At 37.9% G+C, this 11,241-nt stretch overlaps 2 protein-coding genes across 7 annotated transcripts; both read left to right on the forward strand.

The window, feature by feature from the left end:
- The first annotated feature begins 357 nt into the window (after nucleotides 1-357).
- LOC103131341 (nucleolar transcription factor 1-like) lies at nucleotides 358-3,692 on the forward strand. The gene is made up of 12 exons (XM_016666592.1): nucleotides 358-418; nucleotides 510-570; nucleotides 689-717; nucleotides 1,276-1,417; nucleotides 1,498-1,539; nucleotides 1,602-1,673; nucleotides 1,994-2,028; nucleotides 2,111-2,267; nucleotides 2,352-2,399; nucleotides 2,472-2,543; nucleotides 3,044-3,106; nucleotides 3,225-3,692. Exons 4-12 carry the CDS (start codon nucleotides 1,295-1,297, stop codon nucleotides 3,267-3,269), a joined length of 657 nt encoding a protein of 218 aa, XP_016522078.1. The 5' UTR covers nucleotides 358-418; nucleotides 510-570; nucleotides 689-717; nucleotides 1,276-1,294; the 3' UTR covers nucleotides 3,270-3,692.
- A 765-nt stretch (nucleotides 3,693-4,457) lies between these two features.
- On the forward strand, nucleotides 4,458-10,406 carry atxn7l3b (ataxin 7 like 3b). 6 transcript variants are annotated; one of them, XM_007542959.2, is made up of 11 exons: nucleotides 4,458-4,549; nucleotides 4,671-4,793; nucleotides 5,300-5,333; nucleotides 5,404-5,530; nucleotides 6,634-6,766; nucleotides 7,491-7,662; nucleotides 7,833-7,933; nucleotides 8,021-8,043; nucleotides 8,184-8,229; nucleotides 9,179-9,271; nucleotides 9,454-10,406. In XM_007542959.2, exons 4-11 carry the CDS (start codon nucleotides 5,480-5,482, stop codon nucleotides 9,531-9,533), a joined length of 699 nt encoding a protein of 232 aa, XP_007543021.1. In that variant the 5' UTR covers nucleotides 4,458-4,549; nucleotides 4,671-4,793; nucleotides 5,300-5,333; nucleotides 5,404-5,479; the 3' UTR covers nucleotides 9,534-10,406. The 6 variants fall into 6 exon arrangements, with proteins under 6 accessions (XP_007543021.1, XP_007543020.1, XP_007543029.1 ...); XM_007542958.2 differs by having other exon boundaries at nucleotides 5,300-5,530; XM_007542967.2 differs by having other exon boundaries at nucleotides 5,300-5,530; nucleotides 9,179-9,255; nucleotides 9,454-9,543.
- Nucleotides 10,407-11,241: the final 835 nt, after the last annotated feature.

The following is an 11,241-nucleotide window of genomic DNA, read 5'->3' on the forward strand; positions in this document are numbered from 1 at the left end:
ACTTTGAAAATTCTGTAATCAATTTCCCTTCAAAATTAATAATCAGAATGAAAATGATGAAACTCATTTTAACTTATCATGCGCTTAATTGGCAGACCAAAAAGGGACAGTTGGTGAATTTTTTCAGACCGTTTTTTTAGGTTTCACTTTTAAGTATCGGCTGATGATGCACAATGAAGGAAACGGGACAATTTATCAGTATACCCCAAGATGCAAGATTGTGAAATCCCTGAAATCATTACTGTGTACGATGTGCTTCTAGAAGATTGGTAGACTATGAGAAGTGGATATATAAATAAATACTCATTGATAAGAGTGACTTGAAAGTTAACAGATTTGACTTTTTATTGTAGGACGGATATAAAAAGAAGCACGCCCGTGGACGTGTGGAGCGCAAGAGAAAGTCAGACAACCTTTGGTACAAAACTCCCTCTATGCAGGCTTGACTTAACAAAGCGGTTGATCTAAATTTATATTGTAAACTTTTTTGTGTGTGTGCTCTTTTTCAGTAAAGACAACAATCTACCCTCTCCTCGAAAATCTAAAAGGGCAAGACTCTCTGCAGTTGTAAGTCTTCTATTCTGTCTTGTCTCAGCATGCTGTTCGCACGATTTGCTGGGTGAGAAACGTTTTTACTGTAGATGTTTGACCTCTCTTGTATAAATCTGTTAATTTTCTCTGTCAGGTTGATGCAGACCTGCCTACGAAGCCACCTCGGTAAGAGATTATTTTTGTCACATTTTTTTACTTTAGCTAGGAAAAAGCAAAACTTGTGAACTGGTTTATTTTGTTGATCATGTGTTTACAGTTTTAACTTAAGCTATTAAGGTGAATATAATTTAAGTAACTTATTACTTTTCATAAAGGGTGGGTCCAAAACCTGTCTGAAACGGCCTTTAAAAGTCTCGAATTCAGTTTAATGAGACTTGCAGAAATAACTCCTGTTTGCATGACTCTACACTGAAAATCTCTCCTTGATTCACCAAATTGAGAGATTGCTCTGACTGCAGATTTTTTACTTGTCTAATGTTCTCAACACTAACATTCATAAAGCTTGCAGTAGACATCTGAGGAAGTTGCTGGGAGCATTTCTACTATTATAATTCTGCTTAAAATCAGAAGGTTTGATAATTGTGTTCTGATATTTACAAACCTTCACTCGGTCCCATTGAAAACGGCCCCAAACTTTGTGCTGTTAGGTTAGAACTTTTATCTCATTATTTACAGACTTTTGTTGCCGTTTGTCTAATTTTCTGTCCCTTTGCATGTTTTCAGAAATGGTCTGTTTCTGTTCATGAAGGAGAGTGCTGCAGAAAACAGACCTTCATTAGGTTCGGACTTGCACAATGATATGAGGAAACGCTGGAGAGAACTGAATGAACCAGAGAAGGATGAGTATTGCTCACGCTGTCTAAAGGTACCAACATAGGACAAAAAAAAGAACGTAGTTGTTTTGATTTAAAAATACCCTAAAAGTATTTTTTTTGTCATTTTTAGATGAAGCATGAGTATAATGCCAAGCTAAAGGAATCTTTGGATGTAAGTTGAGACTTTTCTAGATTTAACAGGAAGAGATGTGTGACAGTTTGTTTGTTCCTCAGCGCTTGGATGAGACAGAGAAGCAACAAACCATTAAAGAACAAGGTATCGGATTTGTGAAGGCAAAGCCTTTGGTAAGACGAAATCTTAGTTTCCTTGTTAATACACTCAAACACTTGGCTTATGGATATTTTTAATGTTTTAAGTTTCACAGTTACTCGTGTTACAAACAGGCAATCCTAAGAAATAAGGTTTAAATAATCACAGAAAAAAAAATACAAGAAATAGTTTGAAATATTTCACTCCACATGTAATGGATTTATGTGATACGAGTATTACTTTTTGAAACGACAAAAATAAATCCCAATAGACGTTGAAGAGGTGTGAATACTTCTGTACTTGCTGCTATCGTATTGGATCTTCACTTCGCATAAACACATTTTACTCTGTGCAGAGGACGTCACCCCGTGAGCCCAAGATGCCCAGCCAGTGAGTGTGTGACCAAAACCTTCGAAATGTTCCCTGACAAGATTCAGTTTGACTAATTCAGCACTGTTTTTCTGTTTTTCAGAACTGTATTGACATACTTTGCCAAAGATCAGAAGATGTCTTCAGCCAAATCTATGAAACTTTGGGACAAGCTTCCTGCAAAGGAGAAGGAACGTTACAAAGAACAGATGCATTCAAACATGAAACAATACTCAGAAAACCTGCAAAAGTGGTTCAAGGTGTTTACAAATGTCCATCTTTGCTTTGGGTTTTTCCCAAATGTTCTGGGAGATAAATGTATCTATTTTCCATTCTCTGTGCAGAATCTGACCACAGAAGAACAAACGAAGTATTTGAAACAAAATCCCAGCGTGAGTACTTTGAAATTCGCCAATGTTTTCAAAGTTGGTTTTCTGGAAATCATGTTCCAACTTGCATTGCAGAAATTGCAGTTCCTCGATCCCAAACAAAAACAGGTGCACAACAGAGAAGAGCTACATCCGAGTCAACCTTCAGTAAGTTATATGAATAAAACACACACATTCAATCCAGTTAAACAATGTTGTTTTTTTATATCTAAAATGGAAATTAAGTGTCATAATGCATGTCATTCAATTGTATTCAAAAAGTTTTTGCAAATGGAGAAGCCGTGGGCAGGAAGGACAGCAGTCAGTGTTGCAACAAATCTGAAGAAGCCTCTGCTTTATGACTGTCATTATAATGCTAATTGCTCCATGTTCGGCCAGCAGAGACGATCTTCCACTCTAAAATTTCCTGGATGACACCATCTGTTCTTTACGCGCTCTGCTAATCCTTCTCATTTGCTTTTGCTGCTCCTCTTTAAATCTTTGTCTGGTTACAAAGCCAGGGAGACTTTGGACTTATTGATTCACATCCATGATGCATGATCGCTACCCAATGATCTTTTGTCTGACAGTTTTTTGACTTGTGAGAGAAGGAAGAGGTTTCTCACGCTGAGCTGTAATTTTGCTTCCTGTTTGTTTTTGGTTCTCAGGACTCGGAGGACGAAGACATCACGGACAACAGCAGTGAAGATGATATTTGGATCAGTTATGAGGTGATGTTGATGGTTCTTCCTGTTGAAAACAATGAATGTCCTCGGAAGAATTGTTGGATTTTTTTCTAAATGAGTCACAAGATGAATTGATTCAATTCTATCATCTTCTGGTCCACAGGATGAGAGTGGAGAGGACTGGGACATGTTTGAGATGCATCGCTGATTGACGGAATCAGAACCTTCATACACTGCTATAGGGAAACTTTTATGAACACTTTATCAACTGAGCTGAAAAAATGCTGCCTGTAAAGTTACATCATTGTGTGGCAGAGATATTCTCAATAATGTTTACTTGTCGTTATTATAGCTACATCAAGAATATTTTCATAGCTTTAGAGTGAGTTCCTGGGAGTAAGAAGAAAAATTACAGTAGGACAGAAAGGGTCATTTCCTCGTTCACGCCACGATAATTTTACATTTTTCAAGTGCTTATTTTAGTTCATTCGCCTCTTGGTTAAAATGATGTAAACTGTTTTAAATTCATATTCATAGAGGGGAATTGGGAATGTAATTTAGGTTAATTTTATCACTTTGTATATGTCATGTCAGGGATGATATAATAATTAAAGAAAAACTAAAACATGAATTTGGGATTTGTAGGTTTTTTAAATGAAAAATATAGAACAGATATAAGTAATTTTGGTGACAAATTATATATTTTAAAGACCAATTAAGTGTTTTTGTTTAAGAGGTGTGGAAGTTTTCTTAAAAAAAAAAAAAAAAAACAGAACTGTTAAGAGTAAAAAAAATAGAGGTAAATTATTTTGCAGATTATACAATAATACAACTCATATTTGTGTTTTGGAATTTAGATGCGACTTTCAAAATTTGCTGCCTGTAATTACAATAAGTGTGACTTCAGATATTTTGTATTTAATTTTACTTGAGCTGAATGGATTGTAAATGTAGTTCACTTAAAGTTCAGTCGGTTCACCGAGTTTTTATTTCTTTAAATCACTTTATTGCTGTTTCATAAATAAATTGCAGTACATGGGTCAAAGAGTTGAGTACAACTGAAAAATATACACCGAGATGCATAGTTTGAAGCAAACAAACCAACTATGCTTTTATTGGTATAAAAAAGATCTAATGCTGCAGGCTGTGGCAGTCCATTTTTAACATAATTTGCCTCCATTTGTTGTAGTAATACACCTAAAAAAATATTTTCTACATGTTGTAAATAAATATACATAAATACCTTTTAATTTATTCAGTGAAATTTTACAAAATGTTTTTTCTAATACTAAAAACGATCTCCATGACAGAAGATGGTTGAGCTATTATATTTCTCTAAAAAGAAACTGACGTAATTAAAATGCATTAAATTAATCAATGGTCGTTAAATTGTTAAAAGGTGGATGCGCTGGGAGTCAGTGCAGCTCAGGCGCAGCTGTGACTCCTGAGGAGATCGATTGCTTCTGCCTGAGACGGGTGCATATTAAAGTACGCATGATTTTAGTTAGGTTTTTCATTAAACTTAATAGTTCATCTTGTAAATGTAAGAAAAGTAAGAATTGTGTTAATTGCATCGCTTTTTATTTCTGGTGGTGTTTCAAATAAGCAGAATTGGCGAACAAAGTGAAAGCAGCCGGGTAATCTGCGGCACAGGAGGCCATCGGTGGAACGCGTGCAGAGAGTGATTGTTTCTGCCTGATCGCTTAGTAAAGATGGATGCCTGTCGAAATAGGTAAATAAACTCAATTAAGGTTTTGCTGGGACCGCGGTTGCGATATTCCCCGCCGGGAAGGCTGTATTTGGGGGTTGAGAACCGGAATTTTGGCTGCCGGAGGTTCTTCCAGGGAGCGGGGAGGCGCACAGCCGCACTGCAGCAGCAGCAGTGCTTGCTTCAGGGACGAGCAGCCTAGCTACTGTTGGATGTTCTTCCAACTGCGAAACAATTAAAAATATCTATATTTTTATCGCTGTTATAATTGCAACCGCTCGTGTACATCTTCTGTGTTGTAGCCATATTAGCTGTTGGCGCAGGACGCCGCCTCTCCTGTTACCTCCTGGTATTTTCACTACCTCCAGCCTATTCATAGCCGCGCTCTTTGTTTTCCTCCAGCTTCAAGCTAAGCTCCTTTCATTGAATGGCAAAGCTCGGGGCTGCAGGGAAGTGTCGAGGACTCGCGCCGTGTTTTGGACTCCGCTGACTTTCCTTTTCGTGTTTTGTGTCTGTGTGCTTGTTCTCAGGCTGTGAGTGCGGGAAGCAGCCCTCTGCTCCGTTGTGAGTCCCTGCATCCCTTTCTCAGTGACCGACTGGCATCTGTGCTGCTAACTGTGCTTCCCTCCTGCAGCAGCCCAGCTCTGGCCGATGCTTGCTGCGCTACAGCATGAACACAACAACGTCTGCTCATCTGGTAGATCTGGCAAATGAAAATGGAGGAGCTTTCGGTGTCCAGCCTGGACAACAGCAAGCTGGAGGTACGGTGGTGATGATGATGATGATGATGGTGGTGGTGGAAAGCAGCAACAAGCAGACACGCATTGTTGTGAACAGGTGTCATCAAAGACATTTTAATATCAGACCAGACCTGTGTAAATGCAAAAAGTAACATTTTCAAATGATGATTTCATTCATGATTTAAAAAGAAATACCCACCCAAACTATGATACTATACACTGCCTGATACCCCCCCAAAAAGCAAAGGAGTGCAAGTCTCCTTTGATCTTGAAAAGGCATCCTGTGGTTGATTAAGAATAGTAAAATTTCTGGCATCAAGCAGAGAAAACCTGTAAGGAAACTCTTAAAAGTGGATTGAGAACTGTCCAACTTGTTGTTAAAAACTGTAGCGAAAGAGGGGAATCGTCATCATCATCTTTGAAGAAGAAATGTGGTCAGAAAAAAAAAAATCCTTAGTGATCCCCGGAAAGTTTGGTGAGATCAAATCGAAGAAAAACTAAACTAGAACTAGAACTATGTCTTCAACGTGAAGAATTAGGACTGAAAAGTTGTTCAGTCAGTGAAGGTAGCTGGAGAAAAATGCTTCAACCTTCAAAGGAGCAAAAAGATTGAACTCTAGAGTGATGGAAGAAGGTCATGTGCTCTGATGGGTCCAGATTTACCCTCTTCCTGAGTGACAGGCGCTTCTGGCGCAGCCTGTGGAGGAAGCACTATGATCTGGGGTTGCTGCAACTGGTCACGTCAGCTGAATATACTATGAGCTGGTTTCTTCCCTGATGAACAGGGATATTCCAGGATGAGCCGTTTCCTTGAGCATGAGACTTCATTTCCACCAGGGTTCAAACCTTAACCATATTCAGAAAAATTTATGTGACACTGGATGGAAACAAATGTTTACGTAGGGTTGGTTTAAAAACGGTTTAACGCTTAATTAGTGAAATCAGAATTTATTTATTTTTTTACAGTTAGGTAATTTTTTGTCTGACTTGGTTAAATCTCAAACTTGCAAGTGGGCTTTAAAAAAAAAAAAAAAAAAAGCAAAAACAGAATTTATTTTGAAGGGGTTTAAGACTTTATCACCTCAGACAAGCCACAGAAATGTACCGCATGTCGTCCCTGGCAGGCAATGGCTCAGGACATCCTGTCTGACCTGGTGGAGGACGCATGTCTGGGTCTTTGCTTTGAGGTCCACCGGGCTGTGAAGCAGGGCTACTTCTTCCTGGATGACACGGACCAAGAAAGCATGAGGGACTTTGGTGAGCACAATCTGTCCTACCTTGCAAAAAGATTATATTGCATCACTGAATAAAAGCCAAACACAAAAATCTGAGTTTTTCAAACAAACATACATGCAGATGATAACTAATACACAGATGCACACAAACTTGTGTTGATTCTGTTAATGGTGTCTAAAAACCCTACAATAAATGAATCAGTTCTCCAATATAATCTCATGCTGATAAATAAAATCCAAGTTTTATTTAAAATGTATTCAATGTAAAGAAATGCTGCATCAAAGAACAATTGTTCACTAGAAATGTATCTAGAAACATTTATTTTGCCACCCATACTTTTCTGTTTATCTGGGGTAAAAAAATGGATATTTCTCTTATCAGTTGTTTATAATAGGAATGGCAAGAAAACATGTCCCTCGTAATACTGATGTGTCTCAATCTTTATAATTTACTCTTATCTGAAGTCAGATGAATGAATGAATGAATGAAACTGTTTAAAACTACAGGAACAATCATGGCTGAGTGAAGATCCATGTTAGGAATTAATTGCTTAAAACTCACAAGAGTTTTAGATTTATTGTTGGCAAAAATTGTGAAAACTGTGATTAATTTTGAAAATCTACATTATTTTTCTTTTCCTCACTGACTAAATGTTCTCTGATTTAATGCAGAATTTTCCCTAAAGTATTTAGTTTGAGATTTGATGACAGTTTTATTCACGGTTCTCGATTCGAATCCCTTTCAGAAATTGTGGACCAGCCTGGACTGGACGTGTTCGGCCAAGTGTACAACCAATGGAAAAACAAAGAGTGCGTTTGTCCCAACTGCAACCGGAGCATTGCGGCGTCTCGCTTCGCGCCACACCTGGAGAAATGCCTCGGGATGGGACGCAACAGCAGCCGCATAGCTAACCGCAGGTTCAAAGTGCAGACCAGCATCCTCTCAGATGTTCACGTTGTGTTTATCTCCGATTCCATCTGTGAATCTGATTGGGTCCCACAATCAGAATTAGCTTCATGGTTTCTTCCTGGAATCTGTTTTGGGTCATTTCTCATAAGTAATGCTGCCGTCTTTCGCCGTTTTACAGAATAGTTACTGGCAACAACACCAACAACAAGTCGGAGAGTGACCAAGAAGATAACGACGACGTCAACGATAACGACTGGTCCTACGGGGCAGAAAAGAAAGGTGAAGCTTTGGACTTTCTTCATGTTCCTCAAAAACTGATTCACTGCAGATTTTCTGTTTTTCCTCATCTGTTTTTTTATTTTACAGCAAAGAAAAGAAAGTCGGATAAGGTGCTTTTATTTTACCCTTAAATATATATATTGTTTATCACCTGTTTTATTCATGAAAGTGTTCAGAATTTTTGTCCTGACTTCTTAACCCAAACCAAATGGTAGCTCTATTTTTTCTTCTTTTTTTTGTTGATCCTCAGAATCCAAATTCACCAAGAAGATCCAAATCATTCAAGCATAAAAGCAGTAAGTAAACATATCTTTATTATTATTATTACTTACACAGATAACTCATGTGAAATTCTATCAGCTCTGTTTGAAAACGTAGATTGCAGTAAAAATAGGAAATCACATGTGCGATTAGAGTACATCAAATTTTCCTTTAGAAACGGAAAACAACTAAACAAAGCAATAAAAGATAAATAGGGGAAAAAACTAATTTAGAGTTAAATATTTTGAGGAAAGCATCATTGATTATAGGTGACATTTTGAACATATCTTCTCTAAGATATGGAAACAGTTTGTATGGAATGCTTTACAATTTATACATTATTAACAACTTAGGAAATGGAGACCTGTAAGTGTGATTTTTATGCCCACATAGAGAGTAAAAAATAAAGGTAAACGAGGTTCCTATTGTGACAAAATTAAATTGGAAATAATAAACAGAACATAATAGTAAAACGGGGTTCCTTCCTGTTATGTGGAAAAGTATTTACTTTTTATTTTGTTCAGATTTTGATAAGCATGGAAATAGAAATCATGTGTGGAAGAAATAAGATTTCAAGATCATATTTTCTATTCTTATTATCTAGAAGTTATATTAAGTCTATTCATCAGTCCACTTTTTTATCCATCCATCCATTTATCTCTGTCATTCTTCCATTTCTCCATCCTTCCAATCATTTTTTTTGTCTGTCCATCCATCCATCTTTCTAATTACCATTCCATTAATCTAACCATGTATCCATTCATGTTAGTCTCGCCATCCTTCCATCTGTCCATTCCATGAAAGTCTACATTTTCCTCTGACTGCTGCAGAAACATCTGCACCTTTTTTCTTACATTTGTCTATTATCTTCAGAAGGGCAAAGAAACATTAACATTAGATTCTGCAGAGGTCTGACATTTTGACCTGAAAAATGTGTCGCAACAGAATGTTTTAACAAAATGCCTTTTATCCGCCTTTTCCCAGGTACAGCCAGTAAGACCAATCAAGACAATGAAGCTCATGCGCCGCCCAAAGACTCGTACATTGCCTCTTCAAGGCCTGTGGGTATGGACAGGGGTAAACCTTTCATATGGGTTTGTAGCTGACTGACCACGTAGGATCTGCTTTGTTTTTTTATTTATTTTTCCTCTCCAAATATCCCGTATTAGAAAAGAGTTTGTGCATATTGATGAAATCTAAAGAGCTCACAGTGTATGTTGTGTGTTAGGAGCGACCCCTTGCTTTTTGTTTCTGCACAGGCATGATGGGCCCTAGACGGCGGATGGAAAACCAGGAGAGTCCCCGCATGCTGATGAAAGACGAGGCTTTCTCTCAGTAACGCACTTGGCCACAAACACACCTTCTTGAACTGTGTAGACGAACACACACAGGCGGAGAACTCGAGGGAGAGCAGGAGCCCTTCGGTTCTTTACGTTGTCGAACCGGCGGACGTTGGCGTTGATGTTATCGGTGACATTCGTGGTGTCTGCTGCTCTGCAGAAGAAATCCTGAACCTCCCACTTTGTTCTTGATGGATTTGTTTTAGTTTTAATCACAGAATCATTGAACCAAACAATGTTTTCCTCATTTGTTTAATTATATATATTTTTTGTCCTGAATAGTGAATATCATCATGTATAATTTTTCTGCACAGAATAAGAGTCTGGAAATGATCCAGAGGCTAAAGCGAAGACGGCCGCGTTTGGTGCAACAGTCTGCACACAGCATTTTATTTCATAAGACAGAAAAGATCAGGCAGTAGGTGAGCTGACGTCTCCTCATTTTTGTTTTTTTAAAAAAGAAAATCTAATTATTCGAGAACTAATGTCAAAGACAATCATTGGAAATGGTTTGTCTTGTTTCCACATTGACTGTCGGGGTTGTAGTTTTCCAGTTCACGGCGTGAGCAGCTCTGTTTGGTGCTCGCCTAAGGAAACTGGTTTTGAAATGTTCGGTGAATGAACATCGGATTTTGCACGCAGGCTGCAGGTTGCCTGCAGAAAGCAGGTTTCTTTTGGGTTCTCTTTCTTTGGATAGACTCAGCTTGTTTTCTAGCATTCAAATATGTCTTTGTATCATGTTTACATTGTAAAGGGTCACATTTGTCCATGGTGTGATGTGATAGTGTAAATATTCTAATAGTCGAATTGCTGCTGTCATGGCTCGGTTTGTTTTCATCTGTCTAGCATAATAAATGATTTGTTACCTGTCGGAAGGATTCCTGCTTGCTTGACTAAAATGAACTGACCAACAGGGGGCAGCCATCACCAATTCGACCCTATCTTAATTTAAAATGACTCACTCCATAGTGGAAGTCTAATAAACTCAACATATTGCAGTAGTTTTCCTCACACAGTGACTCTATTTTGGTTTTGTACAAATTAAGTAATTGGTTCTTTTTTTCCGTTTTCCGTCCCAAAAGAATAACGTTTTTAACCAGTTCACCCAGTCATACCTGAGTCACTTTCAGCTCTAGACAACATATGCACTCAGCCCCATTTACCCATAAATAAAATCTAGCAAAGTACCTTCAGAAGTCTGGCATTTTAGTAAATAGAAAGCACCTGTGGGTCATTTTATTTCAGTATAAATCCAGCTGTTCTTTGAAGTTTTCGAGAGGTTTGTTGGAGAACATTATTGAGCAGATGGGATTATGAAACAAGAAACACAGCAGAACGTTTTGGGAGAAGTTTAAAACAGGGTTCGGTTCCAAAACAACATCACAAGCTTTGAACATCTCACATATCTATTGTTTGTTCCATTGTCTGAAATGTAAATCCAGCAAGATGGGTTCTGTCAGGAGAAATAAGTGAGAGTTCAACCAAAAGTATTGTGAAAACCCCAAAAGTTTTGACAGCTTAAAGGTCAATGTCAATGTCAAATTTATTTATATAGCACTTTAAAACAGGTATAAAACTGCACCAAAGTGCTGTACAAGAACGACAACACAAATGACAAAACAGAGTAAAAACAATACATCAATTAAATGCCAAAGAATAAAAATGAGTTTTAACCTAATACAACCCCTGCAACCTAATACAGAGGAA

Source organism: Poecilia formosa, unplaced genomic scaffold, assembly GCF_000485575.1.
Source record: "Poecilia formosa unplaced genomic scaffold, Poecilia_formosa-5.1.2 Scaffold746, whole genome shotgun sequence".
NCBI classification, from domain to species: domain Eukaryota; kingdom Metazoa; phylum Chordata; class Actinopteri; order Cyprinodontiformes; family Poeciliidae; genus Poecilia; species Poecilia formosa.

Coding starts and splice junctions, on each gene's coding strand:
- LOC103131341 (XM_016666592.1), top strand. CDS start 1,295: ATGAAGGAGAGTGCTGCAGAAAACAGACCTTCATTAGGTTCGGACTTG. Junction 2,029..2,110: donor GAGCCCAAGATGCCCAGCCA/GTGAGTGTGTGA, acceptor TCTGTTTTTCAG/AACTGTATTGACATACTTTG. Junction 2,400..2,471: donor ATTTGAAACAAAATCCCAGC/GTGAGTACTTTG, acceptor CTTGCATTGCAG/AAATTGCAGTTCCTCGATCC.
- atxn7l3b (XM_007542958.2), top strand. CDS start 5,480: ATGAAAATGGAGGAGCTTTCGGTGTCCAGCCTGGACAACAGCAAGCTG. Junction 6,767..7,490: donor AGAAAGCATGAGGGACTTTG/GTGAGCACAATC, acceptor AATCCCTTTCAG/AAATTGTGGACCAGCCTGGA. Junction 8,230..9,178: donor ATCATTCAAGCATAAAAGCA/GTAAGTAAACAT, acceptor GCCTTTTCCCAG/GTACAGCCAGTAAGACCAAT.